The sequence below is a fragment of the Poecilia latipinna genome, unplaced genomic scaffold (assembly GCF_001443285.1).
Source record: "Poecilia latipinna isolate Pla-1442-1.1 unplaced genomic scaffold, P_latipinna-1.0 Scaffold2472, whole genome shotgun sequence".
NCBI lineage: Eukaryota > Metazoa > Chordata > Actinopteri > Cyprinodontiformes > Poeciliidae > Poecilia > Poecilia latipinna.
In genome coordinates, this window is record NW_015115088.1 from 111398 (window position 1) to 136649 (window position 25252).

Sequence of the window (25252 nt, forward strand, 5' to 3'; positions counted from 1 at the left end):
CTGCAATGTAAACTGCTGTTTGCTTTTATAATGATTGGAACTAAAAAATGTTTTTAGGAACCAATGAGCCGGCAAAGCCATTGCTGTCCATTTAAACTAAATCCCAATAGCTAACGAATTGCTAATGAATTGCACACTGTACTAGCGAACAGTGTGCTAGACTGCTTAAATCGAAACGTTCTCACTTTAGAAGCCCCTCATGTAGCCTTAAGGATTTACCAGCTCTCTATATTAGTTTACAGTAGTAGACAAGCATTGTAAATCCATAAAATAAAGTTAATAAATTCCTACACTAACTTCTACTTCACCAATCTCTGAGAAACTACTGTAGATTAAGTGCGACCACATTTTACCACTGTCCTTAAATCTTGTTTGGTGGAAACATTCAAACACTGTGCAGACCTGAATGCTTTGATGATGCTGATAAAGGGCTATTCTTTGAAGTGAGGGATCTACTAAGAGCCTTGTAACTCTCACAAAGGACAGACTTATGGGAGATATGTCCTGAGGGGAGCCACTGCCTGGAATACAAACACAGCCTGTTAGGCTCCATTCTGAACAGAAAGAAATGAAGCAGCGGAGCAGATACAAAGATCAAACTGTGTTATTATCTACTCATGTTTTTTGTTTTGTTTTGTTGCATCAAAGTAAAGAAAAAGAAAAAGCCAATTCTAAACCTCCATCTCCTCAGGTCCTGTATCCTTAAGTGGATTTACTAGAAATGTACCTATAAGCTTTATACTTATTCTGAGGCCTGATTTTCTGGCTAGAATTTATTTTCTAAAGACTATAGCAAATAAAAGAAAAAAGATGTGCTGCTTAGAATCCAACAAAAAGGAAGGAATTATAAAAATGAATCCTATTTGTGTATCAAAACAAAACAGCTGCAGATGTAAAGTAAATTTAAGTACATGGCTGCTTAAATACAGAACGTAAGGATAGAAATGGCTTACAACAGGGACTCGCAGCACTTGGATAGGCTAATAAAGTCAACAATATTGACTATGAACACCATTAACTACATGCCACAATCTTTCTTGGGGAGGTGAGGCACTCCCTTGGATAAAAGTAGGGAAAACACAGAAAAAAAAATATAAAAATGAACTAAGTTGGCACTGCCGCGGTAGAACAATTCCGTTAACTAGATGAAACATGGAGATGTTTTAGTGCAAGGGGGAAAATGGCACAGAAAAACCGTTGAATAACTCAAGACCCACTTTTTTCTCGCTCTCTGTCAGCTACACTACACGCAGACTTGTTGCCATAGCAACTCACAACAACACCATAATATGCATCAAGATTCAACACCACAAAAAGTGATCAAACATTTCTCACACAAAGAACAGCACATTTTTATACTTGATTTTTATTTTGCTATTATTAATAAGTGAGCAGTGTGGTAGATTAGCAAGCACTGTGGTGTTTGATTAGCTCATTTAAACACTGCTCTACTGATGATCTGTCAGGGTTGGTGTGAGGGTCGCCATTTTTTAACTGAACCCAAACACCAAATTCCACATTACATCTACATGTTAAGGTTGTCAAAGGCAAGTTAGCATAACTACTTCCCTTTCCTTCAATGTTTTTTTAATGAAAACTTTTTCCAAACCTTGTAATCTAGTTGTCATCGTGTTGACATTTAGTAGCAAAGCACTGCGTCCCTTTTTCTTTTACATATCAGGCGTACGTTTCAGATTTAGTGCATTATGTTGACAGCTTAACAGCTAACACCAATGATAGTCATCAAGCAGCTTTTTGCATGATGTCATGCTACAATTGGTCCAGATAAACAAACCAATTTTCCTCTCTTCCAATAACACCCCGCCTTCCCTGCAGAGACTCACCTGAGACTCATGGCCGAGAAGAAAACGGTGAGCTGCTGTTTAAAGTTTAAATCTCTGCTAACATTTAAACTACAGCCAGAGAAGTCTCTTCAGCTGATGAGCCAAACAGCAGCATTTGTTAGGAGGTTTGACCCATGAGAAAAAAAAAACTGATGTTTGTTAGTAGTGTTAATGCTGAAGACCTAAACTCTGCTGTTTGAGAGCTACTAAAAAAAGTCAGTAAAGTAGGAAAGCATTCCTCAGCAGTTGTTGTGCTGGAGACGTCACTGATAAAACTCTCACCACTGTTTTATTGAACAGCAGCTTAAGAAGATAAATAGCTTCAGTTAGTCAGAATTATTTGTTTTGTGCTTATGCCAATCTTTGACCTTCATGTTGTGAGTCGCTCACTTTTATAGTTTATTACAGCCCTGCTCCCTGCCTGGGTTTTTATTCAGATGTGACACCACAAGATCAACACAGGCTCCATTTAGCGTTCTTTAAGAACCTCCTGGATACGCCCCTGCTCAGCAGTCTTAAGGAGGTATTTCATTTACACATTAATATTCAAGCATTGTCACATTCATCTTTTGAAAATGACCAAATTAAAACTTAAGTGTTAAACACAGTACATAAATACATAAATAAATATTAATTCAAACTTATGCTTTTGTGGTTCAATATTCATGTATTTTTCTGTAAAACATAACTAAATCATATGCATAAAATTTGTAATTTATTTCACACAAATGCAGCTTAGGGATGCTGACATATCTACTGCTACTTGACACACTATTGGCTGTTATTTGATTTCCCTTGCTGCCAATTGGCTGAACCCATAAGAGTGGATGTATGGAAGACCCTTGATCTTTGCTTCTGTGCTAAAATGGTGTCCACTATGCATTATAGCGCATAGTAGCATATTTGGAGTTGGAACTATTAAAAGAAGCAGTTTTGATCATTTTTAGAGCAGGTCTCATGCATTTGCAGATTTCAGGTATTCACAGGAGGTAGTGGACTCTAATCTCTGAAAATGCCAGGGGTTCCACTGTATGAGGACAAATAGAGCACTTCCACTTGTGATCTGTTTGATACTATGTGGTAGATTTTCACTGGCTCTTAGCAGCAGTTCGGTAAATAGACTTACACAAAGTGATGTGGTGATAATTCCAGACTGCGCTCTCTCCTGTAGCTCTGAAATATTTTGTGTTTTATACGCCAAAGACTGCTAGCTTTCGTTACAGAGCTGTGCATCAGTTGATCTGGCTCTTCTTTCAGGAATCCTGCTGGGAAGACGTTAACTTTTCATGAAGGTGATCTTTTAAATGAAATAAAAATAAAAAAAACAACAACTGATAATTCCTTTACATATATCAATATATGAGCGTGTAAAAACAATCTCCAATTTTTATGTACTTGAGTTATCTTTTAGTGATATTAGCATTTATTTGATAATCTAAAACATTTAAGTTTGATACAAAGCAAAAACAACAGATCTGTGAGGGGAGATATATCTGTCTCATATCTTTCTTCCTCCTATTGCTTTTATTTCTAAAGATCTTGGCTCACATTCAAAAGATTTTCAGTTGAAAAGTGTATCGTCTTGTTGGAGTCAAAAAGGAGACGATAAAGAGTGATTGCTACCCTGCTGGAATCCACACATTGTTTCCCCTTCACTGATGGGGGTTAGATTTTTATTTTTATTTTACACAGAATATCATGAAAGAATATGATAATTACCCTGAAAAAACACCACACACTCAAACAGAGCAAGGAAGGCCAACCAAGCAGTACGCTAATACAGAGTGTCGGGTGTGGGGCTATTTACATACCCTTCCAGAGCGCTTGTCACATTCAATTAATTACTCTGTGGAGGGGTGACAAAGATGATTAAAAATATTTCCACACGCTTTCTGAGGAGGCAGCAGATGATCCATGAAACAGGCGTGCTGCCTTGGTGGAAGTTAAATATGGGACATTTTTCCTGCTCCCAAAGGGGATCGGCTCCCAGCCAAGAGAGGCGATGAAGACACTAGTGGTGTTTCCATTGACCATAAAATTGCACAAATTGAAATTACAAAAATTAATTTGCTCACTAGAATCATGGCAATTTAAAAAAAAAAAAAAAAATCTCTCGAATTTCGATAAAAAGATTTGCAGTAGAATGAGGTGGTTTGGTTTCTCAGATGCATTGAGATTGATGATTTTGCAAGACGATAATAGAAAAACTTTTTTTGCATTACAAGTCATGTGAACCACAACCAGATGTTACTATTGTTGGAAACAACAAAGATGACGACAGGAAGTAGTAGGAGGATGATGGTTTTGTTTTGGGGTATTTTTTTGGACAGTGTACCACTGGCTCCACCAGAACTCTCACAGCATCAGGATCCATAAAACGTTGTTGAAACCATAACTCATAGCTCAGCCCATAGCTCTTCTGTAAAATCACCAACTTCAATTTACCCAAGTTGGTGGATCTTGTTGCTTCAATGCCTGAATACAATGCCAAAGTCTCCTCTTATTGGCTAATAGATGAGTGAAAGCGTTATGGCTGAATTATAAATATATCTCATATAACTGTTTACATTTGTTGCTACCATGGTTTTTAATGACTATTTGTGTGAACAAGCTTATTCACATGTGATTTTAATTTCATTTCTTATTTAAGGGAAACAGCAACTGCGAAATTGTGCTTTTTCCAACATTAGCGGAATACAGACAAATATTCGTGCACATCTGTAACGGAAACTCAGCTAATGAGTTTGTCTGTGACAAAGCTTTGTTCTACTAGAGGAAGAAGTAGAAGTAATGAAACCTGCAGGGTAATGGCCTGCATCCCATCATCTGTCCATAGCACTTTTACATGGTGTCTTTTATATGGAAAGCAGCTGATTTAACAGCGTCAGATTGATTAGTGCGTGAAGGAGGACACCATGTGGGAGATTGAGCAGGAATTCATCTCAGTGGAATGGGTTAAACGTTCACATTGTGAGACTGTCCTTCTCTTGTAGCACAAAGGGATGAGATAAACTGATCTGCTGGGCTGGACCCAGCCACAGAAATCAAACAATTGGGGATTCTGCGACCTTGTATGGAACTGGGAGCTGGTAAAAGCGAGTCAGACACCCTGGGGGCCTGATGAACGCTGAAATCTACGTCTGAAGAAGTGCCGCACCTCAGCCGGATTACATCCGACCGCCACTGACATGCCCAGCTCAATCCATTCGTCACAAGTGCTGCTCTCAGCATTGACGTTCTTCAAATGGTCTCTTCTCTCCTCTCCTCTTCTCTCAAAGGCTTGTCAGGTTTTGATACCAATGTTTGTCTGTGAAATTTCATTTTTCTGCTCTGCTGATTGCTCATCTGACAGAAGACAGAATAGGAGACTTCAGTCAATATAACCTGTGAGTCAACACACACACTGTGGCGGTCACTGACAGGACAGCTGAGGTGTGTTCACTGGATAGCAAGATAACAAAGAACAATAACAAAGAAGAAGTGGTACTGATATATGGCTGGCCACGCAAACATTTTGAAAACCACAATAAGTTTCAAACAGTTTGGCAAATTTGATTTGGTTCCAAAAACTACAAATCAAGTTCAAATTGTGCATCAAACAAAAAGAAAATGTACTGCTTTGAAAACATAACATATTAAACACATGTTTTTTTGATTATTTTTTACAAATTTCATATTTTACAAAGCAAACCCATACATACTGTGAATGCCCAGAATCTGGGCATTCACAGCCATTATCTCTAGAGATCACAGCTGTCCAGTACAAGAGCCCACCACCCCAACACCTCTAAAAAGGTTTAAACACCAAATACCTTAACATGCATTACTATCCACAGTGAAAACATCTTGCACTACTTCAGAAACTAACATCAGCAGACATCCATCCTCAGCCCAAAGTATACTAAATAGTCCAAGAGCTTCATGCCCTGCTCCTGACCTGCAGCAGAGAACAGTCACCACCAGTTCAAAGGTTTTCACCTGGCTTGGCTGTTGGAGGGGAAATACTCCCCCTGGTTCTGAGCTTGATCAATATTGAAAGGTGCAGAGAGACAGAAACACTTAGAAAATGAGACAGAGCCAAAAATAGAGACTGATAAAAAAAAAGACAGGCATAGAAATAAAGGGAGAGGTAGAAATACCGTGCATAGGAGATGAATAAAGAATATTTTCAAGTTTTTTCTTGAGCTGCTCAGTGTGGAGGAGTGTAATTATGAGCTTACGCTTGAGCAAAACCAGGAAAACAAGCATCAACTGTTGGAGCCGAATGACTGAAACCAAACCCAGCCCTGGGATTTTAGGAAGACCAGTTCACACTTTTGGTCCACATCAGAGTTCTATTAGCATTCACACCTTCACAAACATCCAGACTCTCTAGGCCAGTGGTGCGCATAGTTGGTCCTGGAGGCCCGGCATCCTGCATGTTTTAGTTTTCTCCCTGGTTTAACACACCTGGATGAAATGATAGCTCATTAGAAGCCCTAAGAGGAACACTGACAAGCTCAAAAGGTTGTTACCACCACCAGGGAGAGAACTAAAATGTGCAGGATGCCGGGCCTCCAGGACCGACTTTGGACACCCGTGCTCTATGCCACAGGTGTCAAACTCCAGTCCTGAAGAACCACTGCCCTGCAACCTTTAGATGTGCCTCTGCTGCATCACACCTGAATAGAATAATTAGATCATTAGCAAGGCTCCGGAGAACTTCTCTACACAAGGAAGAGGTAATTAAGCCATTTGATTCCAGTGTTTTGTTCCTGTGGCACATCTAAACACTGCAGGACAGCAGCCCTTGAGGACTGGAGTTTGACAACCCTCCTCTAGGCAAACCAACTGGAGTTGGATAAAGCAGACTAAGCTGGATTGGTGTGAATGCAGCCCTTAAATGATGAATGGCCAAATCCAGCATGTCCACCTTTCCCCTCGCCCCAGCCCCCAACTTCACCAGCAACATGAAGGCTGGTGTTCAGGTCTTCAGAGTGACTCATTATGCAAACCCATCAAGCTGCAGCGGGGTTGCACTGCTGTTACTACAGCAGGGACAGACGGACAACCAGGTAAACCTCCTTATTTCTCCCATTTTTACCTCATGTCAGGTTAAACCTTCAGATCCACTCAGCTTCATCCAGAACAAACGGAGAAAACTCCACTCTGGATTATCCATCTCAATCATTCAAACACACACACGCACACAAACACATCTCCCAACAAGACGAGGCTTGTCACAATAAGCAATAACTCAATTAAGACAAACTCAATAATTTCCATTGAGATCCATGGTTTATTTTTCTCTTTATCTACCAAAAACTGGAGGATAAGTCTTCAGTCTGCAGCTTTGGCCTCTGCAATTCCTCTTCTTGAAGCACAATTTTGTTCAAAGAGACTTCGTAATTTATTTTATTTGTTCTTTTGTTTATTTATTTTGGATATTTAAAATGTCTTCTGGTTTTATTGTTAAATGTTTATTAGAATTTAAGGTTTATTGATCTTTGAGAATATGTTCTTGCATTATTATTCCATTACCTTTTGATTACTTGAAAATGGTCTCAAAACAACAATATTATCTTTTAACGCAATAACTTCAAGGACAATGTATCGCCCAGAAAAATGAGTTATTGTGACAGGCGAAGATGAGCCTTGGAAAAAAATAACGAAACAACCATCAACAGCCTCCTACCTGCAGTTTGGTGGCGGGTCCAGAGTAATCTCTGCCAACTCCTTCTGGATCCTGAAACGAGACGAGGGTCTGGGTTATGATCACACTCCTACAAACACACACACATACACACACACCCACTCACAAAGACTGTCTGTGAAATCAAGCTGGAAGTGAGCACAATAAACACTTCATCGATTTTCCAATGAGCTCCTGAGCACAGGAATAAGTCATGTCATGCAAGATCAACAAAGGCGTGCACAGCTGCGTGTTAGTCACCTTCTAAAGCAAGTGTGCAGTAACTGATCCTGGTGTCATAACTCTGAAACAACGCTGATGATCAGTCATGTCTGTACTGCATGAACAGATGAAAGTTTAATGGATGCACATTTCTCCATAATTAGGTTTTCATTACATGCCAGTGATTTGCCTGTCTTCATGGAGAAGAAAGGAGCTGTTCTACAATCCCTCCATCAGCTAGAACAGATACTCCTCCTCGCCTGTAAAAACAGCCATTTCCAAAAATACTATTTCAAAAACACTTAATTCATTTTATCCATGTTTCTTCTAAAAAATTTTAAGGTGACAAAGAATTTTCTGTAGCTGTCTGTCTTACAGCAAAGGTTAAGAAGCCTCTGACTAAGCAGCATTCAGATTCTTTGCACCAAACTTCCAGAAAACTGCAAAACTGTTGAAATGTTGAGTTCTTTTAAATCAAGACTAACAAGCCGCCTATTTAGCTGCCTTTGACTTGTAATAAATGGAACACTAATCAATATATTTGATGTGTATTAATGATTTTGAAGATGACAATTGACAAAATGTAGTGTTTATTTGTCGTTTCACAAATGGTGACAATTTTATGATGTAAAGCATTTTGAACCGGCTTGCTGCTGAAATGTGCTGTACAAATGAAGGTGAACTGAACTTGAATTGAATTATATGCTTATTTGCATTTTTTAAGAGGTTAAAGAAAATATTTTTAGAATATACGTTATTAATTTGGCAAACGAATAAAAAAAAAATCATAATTATTACCATAATAAGCATTAGTTGCAGAGCTACAACAAGAGATAAAATTTCACATACATCTTTTCCCTAAACTCAAACATCTGATATTTGATCTGTAGCTGATGAGGCCAACGTCTCCACATCTTGAATCAGAGTGAGGAGGAGAAACACATCAACACACGTCAAAGCACAATAAGAAAGCTAAGTACTTCACATGTATCAGTTTTCTTCTTTGTTGAAAACGGCTGCACATTATAAACAGCATACAAGCAGGTCAACATTCTCAGAAACAAGAGGAATTTCAGACCAACAAAACTAACAAAGCAGTTAATCAGAGAGAAGGGAAGAGCAGACTTTCACCTTGACCGTGAGGCAGTTTGATGTTCTTTTCTTCATGCTGCGAAAACTCAACAGCATTCAGTGAAAGTTCTTCACTGTTTGGCTTTTTTTTTACACATTAAACCAGGGAACAACCAAATTCAGTAGAAATCTATTGACCCTAAAGGGAAATCGAATTGTTGCTATGTAAACAAACACAAGAAATGTGCTATTCACATGGCAGCAACTTGAAATGTGGTGTAGATAGTGTGTATGAAGTTTTAACTGAGCATCAGAATAGGAATAAAATGACAATTTAAGTGTCTTTGAATGCAGCGTAATTGTCGGTGCCAGACGGGACGGTCTGAGCATTTCAGCACCTACTGATCTTCTGGGATTTTAACCCACAACCATCTCTCAAGTCTACAAAGGTCTGAAAAAGAGAGGATACCCTGTGAGCACTAGCTGTGTAGATACAAATGGGATGTAAATGTCAGGAGAATGGGTTGTCCGATGTCCACTGGTTCCAAACAACGGCTGCAGAACGCCATCTGTGAACACGCAACCAGTGGAACCTTGACGCAGCAGAACACCTCACCAGGTACCAGTTCTGTCATCTCAGAATAGGAAGCTGAGACTAGATTTAACAAATAAATAAATGAATGAATAAATAAATAAATAAATAAATACATAAAAGAAGTAATGTGAACAAAGAGGTCAGCTACAGTCTCATAAACATGTAACATAGACCAGAGAAGTCGCAGCACATGAAGATGAAAACTAGACGTAATTGAAAGCAGTGTGTAACAGTACCTCCACAGCTGGTGTGAATACCAATGCATTTCAGCTCTATTTCCTGATCATTTGCACAACGGAACAAAAAGGGATTATTAGAGAAACATTGAGCCAAAAAGGTGAAAGTGAGTTCCTCCAGCTTTAACACAGCCTCCTTAAACAAACACCATCTTTTTCTGATGTTCTACATGATAATCTCGGCAAACAGCACACACGCTACAGCACTGCAACCTGCAGGTCTCTGCATGCAGACGCTTTATAACATGAAACACAAGCTGCTGCGAGTGGATGCTGCAGCTGATGATTTATTACTGCAAACGGCTCCAAAATGCAACTAAATATCACTGAGCTGGTTAACCTCCCAATAAAGCAGGAACCTTCCAGGTTCTCTTTTTATTATGCAGCCATTACTGGTGATAAGGAGGATTTACTGCCTGCTGCTGGTGATGCGATGACAGCAGCTGGGCTTTTACGCCAGAGGCTTTTTGTCAATGGAAACAGTTTGGCAAAGAACAGATCAGAGAAAAATGCTTTGCGTAAAGCAATCCACCAGAATATTCTGTGCATTGCTAAAGTATCCACACACCTTAAAGCACAATTTTGAGGGCTTGTATTAGGATGAGCGACAAACCAAAACAGCTCAGAATTAGTCACTGGAATTAAAATGATTCATTGTTTTTAATATTTTGAACAAAAGTGATAAGCATCTCTGGTAGGAGTCTAATAATAAAAAATAATGGGCCTAGTAATGAGTCTAACTGGATGGACTTTTATTGTCTTTGGGGCTGAAACAGAGCTTAATAACCACAATGCTAAAGCTCAGGGTGAAAGATGGGATAACCGTGACAACGCCAACGAGAAAGAAGAGAGAGAAAAGTTAGGTTTAATCACAGTTGATGTCATTATTAGGATATTCAGATTAACACGACCCATCTTCCAAGAATGATGCTGCCACCACCATGCTTCAGTTCAACTTTGGTTTTGTCACTTCCCTCCATGTTTGCTGTGGCTTGTGGCAAACTGCAAATGAACTTTCCACCCTCCAATAAAGGCCTGATTTGTGGTATGATCAGTAGTTGTTGTACTACCCCCCCTCCTCCCCGGGTGAGTTACTGTTCCTGTTGATAACAGCTGGTTCCTCACACTGTTTCTGTTGGCCTTCGCCTTTCTGAACACAAAGACAATCATTTTCATGAACATGTAATGAGCCTAATGGCCCCTCTGAGACTTGCATTTCCAGCAGCACGCTCTTCTTTATCCTGACGCAGCTCCTGTGTGTTAAACAAAGCACGCTGGATGGTTGCAGCTGGGTCACCTAACTCAGGACATCTGGCCACCAGGCTCACCACAAGATGGAAATTCTACTTCCAAATCTGAGAGCTATGCTGTCACAAAGTGCAGCCCATCAGCGTGTTTCTGAAAAGGCTGGCAAATGGCACCGAGCTGGAAGTGCAGATATGAATTCCTTCTGAGTTAGGAATCCCAGAGGATCCTTGAAGTCAGCTGAGCTGCTCAAAGTGGCAGCATGTTATCTGTTACATTAATTCGGAGTTGTTCTTTTTAAATATATGTATATATAATTCCTGCATTTATGGTTCAAACATAGCTTTAAGTATTACAATGAGACGTTTTTTTCTTTTTTGCAAGCCACTTCACTCTCAACCAAAGTATCAATAGTTTTTCAGTTGCTCTACTAGAGAAAACAAAATGTTGAATTTCTTTTACCAAAATGTGAAGGACTCATACATCACCAAGGCAATTCCTGCTCTTGGCTAATCAGATTGTGATCTTGTTTAACATAAAGCTGTTGTTGTGACAAAAAGAACTGAACAGATAGTAACAGGAAGCAGAAGAAGTCCTTCAGGGTTCCTTTGGGTGTACAGACTGGGATGCTCTGTTCAGCCACATGGAGTGGACATCAATGTCCAGACTGAGTGAGAAACTGACTGTACAGCTTCTGTATGGAAAATACCAGGCCATCTAAAACACTGTGATGATTCCTCAACAACAAAGCCTGATATACCAGTGACCTGGGAGACCTGCTGAACAAGAAAAAGAGCCTAAAGGGATGAAGACAGAACATTCTTGAGGAGTGTATGGAAGCCACTTCAAGTAGGTGAACAGAAAATAACTGAAGAGCAAGTAACAGCAGAACAATATCAAAAATTTGTGATCAGGGTGAAGAAGATTACGTGCTTAGAGCAGCAGAAGGATCAAGGTCAGAACAGAGTCAGTTCAGTAACAAGCTCATCATCCTCCTTTCAAAGCAAAGGTCTGCCTTGTTCCTGAACCAAAGGAAAACCTGTCCATCAGTGCTCAGTAACAACATAATGATGGCCTGACATCCCACATTATGACGCTCCTGAAGACATGACTGTTGGTTCATCGGAGTAAGCAAGCACATACTCCGATGAGTAAGTGCTTACAGCTGTGGATCTGGAGAAATCAACTGTAACAAACCCTCAAACTCCAGAGGAGAAAGGTGGAGGCCTCAATAATCAATGATTACCCAGGTGATCAGAAGCACAGGATCTATACTCTCACTATTCATTTTCACTCTGTACACCACAGACAAGCACAAAATGGATTGGCCAGGCCGATTGGAACCACAGCTCTCAGGTTTTCAGGTAGCGGGGTGGGACCAGCTGAAGTCATGCAGGCCGGGTCAGCCTGAGTCGGGCTGTGCAGCATTAAAGAGGCTGTTGATTCGCTCTTTATTCTGGTGATGGTGCTTTGAGTAGATCTTTACAGCCAACACCAAAAGGCACAGCTGCTGTCTGCGAATGGAGCAGAGTGTGGAAAATGATAACACGTCTTTGAGCATCTCCCAATCAACACACAGGCACATGGGCTCTGCCTTGTGGCCTGTTTATTGCCTGGTCACATAACAGCAGCTGCTGCTCTGTGTCATCACAGAGAAATGCTTCCAATCTCCCATGAAGTCATCTAAAGAGGCAGTTCTTTGTTACATAAGGAAAACAGGGCACTTGGGCTGAGCTAACAGGGTCAATTTTTTTTTCTTCTCTCTGGATTGTGTGGTGAAGATTTTACAGCAATCTTTCAGATCTAACTAGTTGTGTGGGATACAGAGGGGTAAGAAAAACATCGGAGGCTTAAGGCAATGTGCAGAGATCATTTTTCTATCCATCTCACAGCGCGTTTAGGGCTGCGAATGCTCCCAAATCCAAACTGCAGCAGAACAAGCCTCCAGACAGAGGCTGAAATAGGTCAGACAAAAGTTTATGTGGCCACATTTCACGCAATAAATGTGCAGCCCACTTTCAGATTCCTATTTGTCATTAAAGTTTGTGGTTGCAACAGCAAAAAATATGGGAAACGTTAAGGGGTGTGATTACTTTTGCAGTGAACCGTATGTCAAAAGATGAGGTTTCCACTCCCAGGCTGTCTCTGAAATGTTCTCTGAATTGCTCTGCAATTTAAAGCTCTGTGAAGATTTGACAGATAACTTGGCTGATGTTTCACAATCTTTTCTTTTCAATCAGCCTCTTATCGACTCTCTCCCTGTTGGAATGGCAGCGGCTTGGAAAGCACTTCCCTTCTGTTCTGTCAGGCAGCATCCTTAAAAGGCTTCAAGCCCCAGCGGCTCTTTCAGTCAAAGTCTTCAGGCGTTTTTCAGCAGCGGCTCAGAGAAAACTGCACAACAAGTGTGTAACAGCTGACCGGTGCCGAGGCTGAACGCAACCGCCAGGGCAGAGCCGGCCCGCAGCCAGCAGAGGACACAAAGCACAGCGGAGAGCGGCAGATCTACCTCTTGGCGCTGGTGGAGAGCTTGGCAGCAGTCTTGCTGGAGATTTTGGCCTCCTTCTTTTTGGGTTGAGACTGGTCCCGCTGCTCGGGGCCGGGCTGCTCCGGAGGGGCCGCCTCCCTCTGCTCGGCGTCGGAGCTCCCCCCGCTGGTGTTGGGGCTGTCGTCCGGCCTCGGCTGCACCTCGCTGGACATGCTGACTCTGCGGAGCACACATACCGAATTTAACACACAGTGAGGAGGAGACACAACAGATCTGTGAGCACTGAAAGACCGATGCTGAAAACAAAACACACAACTTTGTAGGTCCGGAGTCTCTCAACTCCTAAAATATATTGTACAATAATTGGGTGGGCGGGTGTGCCGCTGTCCGTGCCTGGCTTTGACTCCTGCTGAGGACCATTATGTCTCTCTTTCCCGCCTCATTTCCTGTTATTTGTTCAGAGTCAACTATCAGGAGGAAAAGCACCACGATGCAGCGCTCAGATTGTTCTTCAGCACCGCTCACTGATCCGTCGTCCCTCAGCGATCAGAACCGTCCTGCGGGATCCATGGTGGACGGAGCGGTTTGGAATCTAGCAGAAAGTATCAGGATTCTAGGATTATTCCGATCATGGCACGTCAAGAGAAAGCTGGATGATTCCAGAATAGCTGACTGACCTATAATTAGATCAGAAGGACAGCACCACTATTGATTTTGCAGATATTTAATCAAACCGGTTTAAGATTTTACTGTAGCTATAGAATCTAATAAACTCATTCAATAGTACTTAAAATTAATTTCAGATCTCACATCGTGTTTTCTCTAAGTAGCCTTTTATTGCGATTAGGGCTGCACAGAACGTTGTTTATTATTATTACTATGACAACTAATCGGATAAAAACAACTAGCTCATTCTGGAGATTTTTCATTTAGTCATTTAAGCTTATTTTAAGCAAAATTAGAAATGCATAAGAAAATCCAAATAATGAATTTGATTCATTTTTCCCCAATTAGAAGACAATAACAATAACAGCATTCCTTTACAGAACACTTTATCGTTTGTAGCAAAGGATAAAACAATCCTAACATCAACATGTGAAAAGCCCAGGCCTTTTTGCTGGACTGATCTGGTGACTCATATTTTGATTCATTTATTAATAATTTGACAGCAAAAGGTGCTAAACAGAAGATTTACTTGACAGAATTTGGATGAGGTGAAGCTGAAACTGCCACTAGGGGAGTTCTGGTAGAACAGAGTTACAGGTTGTTTTCTCCCCATCTTAAAAGTAAAGTGCAGGTATATTTAACACAGTTTTGGCTTTATTACTGCTCTGACTGTGTTGTTCCTTCAGCCAATAGCCTTTATATGAGTCTGTATGCTCCAGTTAACAAGTAATCTATGATTAAATTAGTTGACAATTATTTTAGTAATTGATTAACCGTTTCAGCCCTAATAGCAATTATTCAACACAGTAGAAATAAACCCTGTAACTACTCATTCTGTCTCTCTGCTCTCATTTAAGTTATTCCAGCTGATTCTCAAAAGAACTCCTACTGTTAATTACGCCTCCAATACAGTCATAAGACAACCATCAGTTACTCAGTTTATTACTATGTTGTTGGCTAGCTAAAGCCTTTCCGGTCCTGCTAGAGATTCCCAGCTGAATTTCAATCTGAACTTTGACTAGAGCATTCTAAATTAGACTAAAGTGATTCCCCTTTCCTAGCTGAAAGGAAAGACTTTCCTTTCTGGATTTTTTTCTTTCTTTTCAGCCTAATTCTCTGCTAGCTGATGGCAGCATTTAGCTAAAAGTTGGCTTTACAGGAACTTTTTTCCGAGGCGTGAGGAGAGAGCAGGACTGTTTTCAGTGTGGCTTTGACCTCAGCTGGCATATTTTTAATAATCATTGACCTGCTAACCTCTGCCACTTCTTCGTTCAACAGTACATGTTTTAAAACTCAATCAAAAGAAGCTGAGTTGGAGCTAAAACTATGAATATTTCCATTCAGGTGCTCAGAGACAGTCAAGCTGAAACTCTAGTATGTAAAACACGTACAAGGTGACATTCACTAGATTCATTGAGCCCATCTAATAGTAAGTCAAGGTGAATGCCTCTATTTACATTCTCAGATCCTGTGTGATAAATGTAGGAGGCAGTCAGGTGGAGGAGAGGAGAGGTTCTGCCAACTCTGCTGCTGCCTGAAATAATTGACCCACATGGACAGAGCCTCCAACCTGACCTCTGCCAAGCAGTCACACCAACCTTAGCTGCAGTAGGCTGTGGGGAATTATCGGGGTTAAAGTGACACTAAGCTGAATTTCTTCATCTGAAACATTTTCTTCTTTGACACCACCTTCTCGAGGAAGGATGTTCAAGTTGTGGAAGTGTCTCCAGCTGCCAGCTGAGGTCAAAGTCACACTGAAAACAGTCCTGCTCGTCTCGGAAAAAAGTCCTTTTAAAACCAACTTCTAGCTAAATGCTGCCACCAGCTAGCAGTTGTTTAATGTAGCTCCGTGTCAGAACCAGTGAAGCTTGAACGCTGCTCAGTGCGGTAAGTTCAATTGTGATTGAAATTGTTGACTCTGAAAAGAAGCTAGGCGCGTATCAACAGCGCAGTTTAAGTGCAGGACGTTTAAAATGCATCACATTGTTCTGTTGAATGGTCTGGTGTAGTTACAGCAAACAGGTCGCGTGGTGATGTGGTACGAGCCCCACGAGCTCCTGCCGCCCCGAGTCCTCTGCTTTTGTTAGCAGCAGATCAAGAGTTGGCCGCGAGGCAGCCGCGCAATTAAATTTCAAAGGATTAAGTTCCAGAATGCACGCGCACAATAAGCGAGCACCTCCAGAAGCGGGGCTCGCGCTGACCTCTGCCAGATAGATACCCTAACACAAAAGACTCCCCTCCCGCCGCCCTCCCCACTACCTCATCCCACCCCACCCTCCGTGTTCTCCACAACGACAACCGCCAACACCGCCGCCGCCCCCTTCCACAATAATACACCCCCAATATTCTGAAGAGAGGGCTCGTGTCTAAGAGGAAACGAACTCCTCACCTTTTCAAGCAGGCTGGAAGCACAGCGGCCGTGAAAACGGTTCCCAGTGCCCACTTTATCTTCCGTAAATCCAAAACACTCGCCGTCCGCTGCTCCGCGTCACTTTGGTTTGACTGACTGCTGCTGGAGAATGTGCCAAAATGCGTCTGTCATGGCGGAGAGCCTTAGAGAGAAGGGTTCCTCTTTGACCCACTAAAATAAAAGCCCAGGTTTCCTTCCGCTTTGTTGTTTTTTCCTCTCTATTATTAGGTTCAACATCTGAAAGGAATAGGTACAAACAATAATTATAGAGCTCAACCAATCAGCTTAAGTATTAAATATAGTTTTTCTAATGTACCTGTTTGGAACAGTTTTCTGTTTTTTCCAGGGACAGCCCTAGGTTGATTAGGCCCTTAGCTGAATTTCATTTGCATGCTTTGGTAATTGAAAATGGACGTTGGCCTGTTTCCATGTTTCTAGAGAAGCTCCTCAATCTGCAGCCATTGTTTGTTGTGACTGAAAGAGGTGCCTTTTCTGATTAATAGCATTAGTGTTTGCTGGCTGAAGTGGATGGATGTTTCTTGCAGATGATGTGATTCTGTCGGCTTCATTAGATGGAGTGGTTCACAGTTGACTGCAAGTGAACAAGATGAAAATCAGTGTCTCCAAATCCAAGACTGGAGCCTTGAGCTGGAAAAGAATAGGACACCTTCTCTGGGTTGGGGAAGACGTCCTGTCCCAAGTGAAAGAGCTTAAATATCTTAGGGTCTTGTTTACGAATTAGGGAAAAATGGAGCAGGAGGGCAATAGATGGATTGGTGCTGTGTCTGCAGTGTTGCAGGTGTTGTACCAGTTTACTGTGGTGAAGAGAGAGCTGAGCCAAAAGGGAGAGCTCGCAATTTAAAAGTCTATTCATATTCCTACCCTCAACTATGGTCACCAGCTCTGAATAGTGATTGCAAGAACAAGATCGCAGATACAAGCGTCTATTTTGGCTGCAGGGTATCTGGGTTCTCTGATGGAAATGGGATGAGAAGCTCCGTCATCGGGAGGATCTGAGTTTAGCTGACTCTTCGCACTTCAGCTTGTGCCAACTATTCTGGCTTTGTTGTGTTTGTCCCTTTTTTCTTATTATCAATAAAATACTAAATACAACTTACTTACTTATTATATTTGAAGAGATGTGTCTCATAAACAAATTTCTTGGTAGGATTAAAATAATTTGTGTATGATATGTGCACAAATAAATTTTGGACTTAACTGTTAATGTGTTTCATTGTTGTTTAGTATTTTATCAATCAACACTTCCGGTCTTTTTCTTGACAGAAAAACTTGACAATCAGAGCGATTCCCCACGAGCACGCGCGCGTGCCTTGATGTGATGTAGCAGGCTGTAATGTTTTTGCAGACCACAAAGAAAGAGGAGAACCCACTGGATGCTAAGCCCATCTTGCCTGATTAAATATTTTTGCGGTATGCTGCATGTACCGACTGATGTTTATTAAAGTCTTCTAATTCTAGATTCACTGAAACACCGCAGCAGAAAAGAACAATAACTCATAAGTGTTCAGAATTAAAAATAAAAAATAAAAAAAACCTGACAGTAAATTAAAAATAGAAAAATCTTTCGTATTTTGACTAATATAGCGCAATGGTGACGTTGTCGTTATTTATTATTATTATTTATTGATGTTGACGACGTCATTACAGCGGAACTGTCCGTCGGTCGGTGTTTCTTACCCAACGATAAAAGCGACGGATGGCAGGTCCGTAACATGCGCCATTGAAAACAAACGCAGCAGCTACGGTGGCTCGCGCTTTCTGCTAACTCGGAGCTCCCTAACCCAGGTTATTATAGACACATTGTGTGTTTGCGAACCATGGAGACGATTTTAGAACAGCAGCGTCGGTACCACGAAGAGGAAGAGCGACTGATGGACGCCAAAACTAAAGAAATGTTGCACAAAAAGTCCACGGTAAGCTCTGGCGCTACAAGCTAGCGTTAGCATGAGGCTAATCCTTACTTGATAGAAACCAGAACACTGTTTTCTACACAGTCATTGTTTTCCTTCTTGTTTCAGCTTCGAGAACAAATTAATTCCGATCATCGCATACGAGCCATGCTGGATGTAAGTATAAAGTTCGTTTTGGATGGATGGATGAGTCTTTCTTGTTTTCTAGTGGAACGGAAAAGTTACGATTTTAATTTAGTGTATTCTCAGAGAAACGGATTACGACCTTTTAATGGGTAAATAGAGCGAATCTGTGTAAGGAGTCTATATTTACAATGTTGATCTTTCATAATGTCTTTACTTTGCTCTGACATGTTGTGCAACAGCTTCTGTCTCACATCTTACTTGATGGTTCAGTTCAAATTCAAAAATACTTAATTTATTACAAAAGAAAATGAAACATTGTAAATCTGATGTAAGGCCGGTCCTCCTGGCTTGGATTTGAGGACCTCTGTTCTACAAAGCGATACCTGGATGAAACCACCCGTTGTTGGCAGCTCTGCTAACCACGCCATTTGCTTTTGCTGCTCGTCTTTAAATCTGTATAATCAGAAAGCCGGGCAGAGAGGCAATGGAATACTTACCTTAACTGATGTTGGGTCTTGAAATTGTGACCCTTATCACTTTTGCCTTATGACATCCACAGTGAGGAAAAATGCATAAAAGTCTTCATCAAGTTGTCTCTGGGTTGTTGGCTGTAGCTGCTCTTCACCGATGGATCATGGAGAGAGCTTTGAGTAAACCCAGTTATGAAGGCGATCCAGCCGATATCCATTTATCTGATTCTGGTTGCGTTTTGAGCCCGTGGTTCTCCACTGGGAAGAGATGCTGCCAGGGTGAATGATGCCCAGGGTTTTCCTTCTTTATCTGCTGCAGCTCAGATAAGTGGAAGATTGATGGATCAGGAGGATTTACTGTGAGGGTTCATTCCCACCAGCTCCGTTTAATCCACTTTAACTGAACTCCAGTTGGCCTGCCTAGAACGCCGGGTTGGTTTGGGGAGGTGTGAATGTGTAATGGGAGTCTGATGTGAAGCCTGACTGCTGCGTGTCTCCTGACAGAGGTACATGGATGTGAGCGCAAACCTGAGAGACTCCTACGAAGACAAAGACGGGTATGTTTATTTTAAGTCTTTGTAGCAATATGTTTATAGCTGAGGTTTTTTCTTTTGATAACATAAAAAAAACTGAAATAATGAACATTTATTTGAGGGATTTGTGTCAATTTAGCCTTTTTTAGATTGTTAGACTTACAGTGATTTACATATTTTTGCTACTTTATTTGTTTGATAAAAGTACCGTGGCTTAGTTTATTGCTGAGAAGGAAAATAAACATGTTTTTGGTTCATGAGTTTTGACTGCATGACTTTGAAATATGCGACCAGATGTCTGGACTCCCCTGACCTGGATGATGTTCTAGAGGAGGAAAAGCAGGCCTGATTCCAGGCAGCTGGTTCTGCTAGCAGACGTTTAACCCTTTGAAACCGTTCTGTTTGGCAGGATGAGGAGAGACGAGCTCGCCGCCATCTCTGGACCAAACGAGTTTGCTGAGTTCTACAACAGACTGAAACACATAAAGGAGTTCCACCGAAAGCATCCCAACGAGGTAGGAGAGCTGCCGCCACGCCGTCGGGTCACGTTGTGTCAACAGCAACAGTAACACAGAGTCTCTGGGCTGCTTTGTGTCTTTCTTCCTTTGTAGATTTCCATTCCCATGTCAGCAGAGTTTGAAGAGCTGATGAAGGCCAGAGACAACCCCAGTGAAGAGGCTCAGAGTAAGACTCATTATTCAGGTTTTCCAAACTCAATAATTGGGGGAACTCTGCAGGGCTGGAAGTGACTGTGTTTACTGATGGTGAATTAAATGGTTCATCTTATGATGTGAACCTTAAAGGTCCACTATTATGCTTCCTTGACCAGGCTGTGGCCTATTCAAAACACGTCTGTTCCATTTAATTAGCTGCTCTCTGCTCAGGGAGACGCATGAGGCTGAGCAGCCGGTGGATTCCTGAGCTGCTGTTCTGCTGATTTACTTGTTTAAATGATCCGTCTTGTGTCACAGTGGTTGTTTAGCTCAGCAGCATTAGCTGGTAAACACTCAGCCTAACAGCTGTGCTCCTCCAGACATGGTGGACTTCACTGATGAGGAGGGATACGGCCGCTATCTGGATCTCCATGACTGCTACCTGAAGTACATCAACTTGAAGGGAGCTGAGGTAATGGCGCTCCGTTTCTGTCGTAATCATCAGTTTCCAGACAACAGGAGCCATGTTCTCAAACTGCTGCCTGTATCCCTGCAGAAACTGGACTACATCACCTACCTGTCCTCATTCGACCAACTTTTTGACATCCCCAAAGACAGGAAGAACGCAGAATACAAAAAGTAGGTCCACGATCCTGTTTGTGTTGGGTCTGACCCGATGGGCCTGAACTACATGACCCAGGGAACCATGTGGTTTGTGCAGGTACCTGGAGATGCTGCTGGAGTACCTGCAGGACTACACGGACCGGGTCAAGCCTCTGCTGGACCAGAACGAGCTCTATGGGAAAGTCCTGACTGATTTTGAGAAAAAGTGGGAGAACGGGACGTTTCCGGGCTGGCCTGTGAGTGCTGCCTTTGGCCCACGGAAACCACGGTGATTCACTGAGGCGTTGTAGCTCACACTTCTCCATGTTTCTGATCTGACTGCAGAAAGAGACGAGTAGTGCTCTGACGCACGCCGGAGCTCATCTGGACCTCTCTGCGTTTTCCTCCTGGGAGGTAAAATCAAACTTTAACCAGAAGGGCTGCTGTCGGCTAACCGAACTCACGGGTCTGCTTCATCCTGCAGGAGCTGGCTTCTCTGGGTCTGGACAGGCTGAAGTCGGCTCTCATGGCTTTGGGCCTGAAGTGTGGAGGGTAAGAAGGAGAGGAAGTTCAGATTCATTTCACTTTTCTGCACTTTGTCCCATTACAACTTCAGTATTCTTTTCCTTGTCTGATTAATCAGTTTACACCTACATCATGGTGTCTGTGCACCCTGGAATGTAAAATTACATTCATATTTTACTGTAAGTTGGCTTTAAATACAGTAATCACAAATCTTACATTTTGTTGTGGCAGCACTATTTGATCTTGTACCTGTAGGTTTTTATGATGGGACAGTTGGAGTCATGCCTGACATGTTTAATAAGTTTTGACTCGAGGCGTTTAAGTCTAACCAGCTTTTTGTGTCTAACTTGGGTAAGTGCAAATTTATGAGAAGAACCTGGCTGCAGAAAGTGAGTGGCATCGGGTCAGGAGTCAGATCCATACCATGTTGCACCCTGGAACTGAAGGGGGCGCCATTTTCTGTCTCTGCCCCACCACTTTCTATTTTCTGCAGTCAGACAATAGAAAGGTGTTAAAATTTGTCTCCAGTTTGCAGGATGACATTCACTTTCGCCACATCACAATACATTCAGGAGCAGTTACTCCTGATAATCTGAAATTTTCTCAATGTTATGAAATGAAAATAAAAAGTTTCATTTAAAAAAAAAATCTCATAACAAAAACGTTTGTAGTTTTTTAGCATGTTTTCTATCTTATTACAACTGAAAAGTTTCTCAAGATAATTTTCCCAAATTTATTTCCTAAAAGGTTTTAAATTTCACTGGCAGAAAATTCAGATATGCTGCACATGAATAGTTTCACTGGATTTTATTCTGAAGCACCAGAGTACAGATGCTCAACATACTTGCCAGATTTAAAGTCATAAAGAATCTTGAACGTGATCCCTCCTTTTCCTCTCACTATGACACCGTGTGTGTGTGTGTGTGTGTGTGTGTGTGTGTGTGTGTGTGTGTGTGTGTGAGATCAGGACTCTGGAGGAGAGAGCTCAGAGACTCTTCAGCACCAAAGGCAAATCCCTGGAATCCTTGGACCCGTCTCTGTTCGCCAAGAACCCCAAAGCCAAAGGGCCTAAGAAGTATGTGAGCGTATTAAAATGACTGTTGATCCTGTTGTGTGACGGGGCAGAATGTAATCGTCTCCATCCCTCACCACTTCAGAGACACGGAGCGGAACAGGGAAACGGCCTTCCTGGAAGCTCAGGTCTACGAATACGTGGAGATCCTGGGGGTGAGTCTTCGTCAGCAGCTTCAGGACCGGCTTTGGCCCCGCCCCGACTGTGATGGCCTGACCCGCTGGGCTCTGTGGCTTCTGTGCAGGAGCAGAGGCAGCTCACCCATGAAAACGTGCAGCGGAAGCAGGCGAGGACAGGAGAGGAGCGCGAAGAGGAAGAGGAAGAACAGCTGAGTGAGAGCGAGAGCGAAGATGAAGACAACGAGATCATCTACAACCCCAAGAACCTGCCGCTGGGCTGGGACGGCAAGGTGAGGCCCAAACACTCAGTCAGACCGCCTCAGCACCCTGGAGTGGTTCAGTTTGGCCCGCATGTCACAAGGATAAACTCGTATATACATGGAGTGAGACACAGTGAGCTCTTATGCTTTGAAATGTTGATGTTTTGTGGCTTACAGATGATGAAAACTCCAAAACTCAGCATCTCTGAAAATTACAATATGACATGAGATAAAGTTTGAAAAAACTTTTTTGATCTATAAATGTTGCATTGTGGCCTACAGTCATGGGGAAGACTGCTGACTGGACAGATGTCCAGAAGAGGAAAGGACTGTGTCCAAGTTTGTTCATGGAAAGTTGAGTGGAAGGAAAAGATCCATTCAACAATAGATGGAGCTTCAGAATGAGTGGAGTCAGCGAATCAGAAGCAGCTATGTTAGATGGAGCCCTCACATGGACCACCGGTGTCTGTCCTGGGCTCAGAACCAGAACTGGACTGGTCCCAGTGCTCCAGAGTCCTGGTTTCAGATCAAAGTAAACTCTGCATTTCAGGGTGGATTCGACCAGAACCAATGTAGCTTAGTGTTCAGTGTGAAGTCTGTACAGTCAGTGATATTTTAGGTTTCCATGTCATCTGCTGGTTCTGGTCCACTGGGTTTTTTCAGGTTCACAGTCAGCAGCGTCTATTTCAGTGTTTCTCAACCCTGGTCCTCACCGCCCCCCTGCTCTTCATGTTTTAGATGAGCCTCTATTCCAGAACAGCTGATTCTAATGATTGCATGACCATCAAGTACTGCAGAAGCCTGTTAATCACCCAGAGATACAATTCAGGTGTGTGGCTGAAGGGAAATACCTAAAACATGCAGGACAGGGGGGCGGTGAGGACCAGGGTTGAGAAACTCTGGTCTAGCAGGAAGTGGTGGAGCTCTTCCTGCTGGTAGAACCAGCTGCAGCTCCTCTGTTTGCTCCAGCTCAGTCAGGTTGGACTGAGACTATCTGTGATTATCAAGTTTTGCAACGAATTCTCTGTTGGACTTACATCTGAACTTTGACTAGGCCATTCTAATGCATGAATATGCTTGGATATAAACCATTCCAGCTCTGGCTGGAGGTTCAGGGTAAAGGAGAACCTCCACTCCGCTCTCAGGTCCAACTGGGTTTCTTCCAGGATTGTCCTTCATCTCCACGGCATGATGCTGCCACCACTATGTTCAATAGCAGTCTTACCTCCCACACACAAGTTTATTAGAATAACGCACTTCAGCTTTAATGCAATTCAAAGTTCTTTACATGATAAAAATATAAACGATGATGAACAAAAAAAAATTTCTTCACAGGAGCAAAATAAAGAAGTAAATAGTTGAAATCAGACTAGACTTAATTGGTGTTTTATTATTATTAGTGCTATGTTTGTTTCTCTGATTTATAGGAACTCAGTGTTTCGGCTGTTTTGCAGTTATCTGGAAGTTTGCTCCAGATTTACGGTACTTAGAAGCTGAAAACTGCTTCTTTATGTCCAGTCTGTGTAGTTGGGATGGGAAGACACTTTGGATTCACTCAGTTTTATTTGCCGCTGTCAGAATACAAGCGCCCTTTTCAGATTTTTAGCTGTAGAAATATTAGAGAGCCATGTATGGTTTTCCTTCCACATCAGTTACTTGCTGCTTTTTTTTTTTCTCATGTAGCATGTTTACATAAAAACCAGTTTAAGGGTTGTGTTTTGTGGCCCAGACTGAAGTCGGTGTGTTTTTTCTCTTCCCCTGCAGCCGATCCCTTACTGGCTCTACAAACTGCACGGCCTGAACATCAACTACAACTGTGAGATCTGTGGAAACTACACCTACAGAGGACCCAAGGCCTTCCAGAGGCACTTTGCAGTACGTGTTTCCTTCTGTGAAAAGAATTCTTATAAATGATTACAGTAAGATCAAGGTTTTATTTTTTCAGTATTATTTTTTGTCTGTGTAGGAGTGGCGGCATGCACATGGAATGCGCTGCCTAGGAATCCCCAACACGGCTCATTTCGCTAATGTCACACAGATAGAGGACGCCGTCTCCTGTAAGTCCGTTCCTTCAGTCGGTGCCGTGTCCGTCTGTCTGAGACCGGTGTTAACTGCTGATGTGTTTGTGTTCAGTGTGGGCGAAGCTAAAGTCCCAGAAGGCGTCGGAGCGGTGGCAGCCGGACACAGAGGTAAGCACAAAGCCCTCTGGACAGAATGTGATGCAGTCTGATTCCTTCACTCGTGTCCTGCGTTGTGTCCCCTCAGGAGGAGTACGAGGACTCCATTGGAAATGTGGTCAACAAGAAGACGTACGAGGATCTGAAGAGACAGGGCCTGCTGTAGACGGACAGCACGACTCTGAGATGCTTCCTTTTTAAAAAAAATCTATTTACTCCTGTTGTTTTATGTCTTAAGTAGTTCTGTTATTTTCCAGACAACTTTTCTCCAGTTTGTAACATGTGAACCTCTGATGATTTCAATAAACCGAGGACTTTGAGTCCCTGTCATTCCTAAA

The 25252-nt window shown here is 42.2% G+C and overlaps 2 protein-coding genes and 1 long non-coding RNA gene across 3 annotated transcripts; 1 reads left to right on the forward strand and 2 right to left on the reverse strand.

Annotated features, from left to right (window-relative positions):
- Nucleotides 1–22240, reverse strand: LOC106937957 (uncharacterized). Its single transcript, XR_001422496.1, has 3 exons — nucleotides 21434–22240; nucleotides 6794–6800; nucleotides 1–12 (listed from the first exon to the last, which is right to left on the reverse strand). It is a non-coding gene; the product is annotated as an uncharacterized LOC106937957 (long non-coding RNA).
- On the reverse strand, nucleotides 7490–16594 carry LOC106937955 (ubiquitin-conjugating enzyme E2 E2-like). Its single transcript, XM_015019721.1, has 3 exons — nucleotides 16425–16594; nucleotides 13391–13588; nucleotides 7490–7569 (listed from the first exon to the last, which is right to left on the reverse strand). The coding sequence occupies exons 2-3, from the start codon at nucleotides 13579–13581 to the stop codon at nucleotides 7515–7517; spliced, it is 246 nt and encodes an 81-aa protein (XP_014875207.1). The 5' UTR covers nucleotides 13582–13588; nucleotides 16425–16594; the 3' UTR covers nucleotides 7490–7514.
- sf3a3 (splicing factor 3a, subunit 3) lies at nucleotides 18137–25252 on the forward strand. Its single transcript, XM_015019719.1, has 17 exons — nucleotides 18137–18379; nucleotides 18485–18532; nucleotides 19477–19529; nucleotides 19915–20020; nucleotides 20117–20189; nucleotides 20539–20630; nucleotides 20715–20797; nucleotides 20880–21018; nucleotides 21107–21175; nucleotides 21246–21313; nucleotides 22254–22361; nucleotides 22444–22513; nucleotides 22603–22767; nucleotides 24502–24612; nucleotides 24704–24794; nucleotides 24871–24926; nucleotides 25003–25252. The coding sequence occupies exons 1-17, from the start codon at nucleotides 18284–18286 to the stop codon at nucleotides 25078–25080; spliced, it is 1506 nt and encodes a 501-aa protein (XP_014875205.1). The 5' UTR covers nucleotides 18137–18283; the 3' UTR covers nucleotides 25081–25252.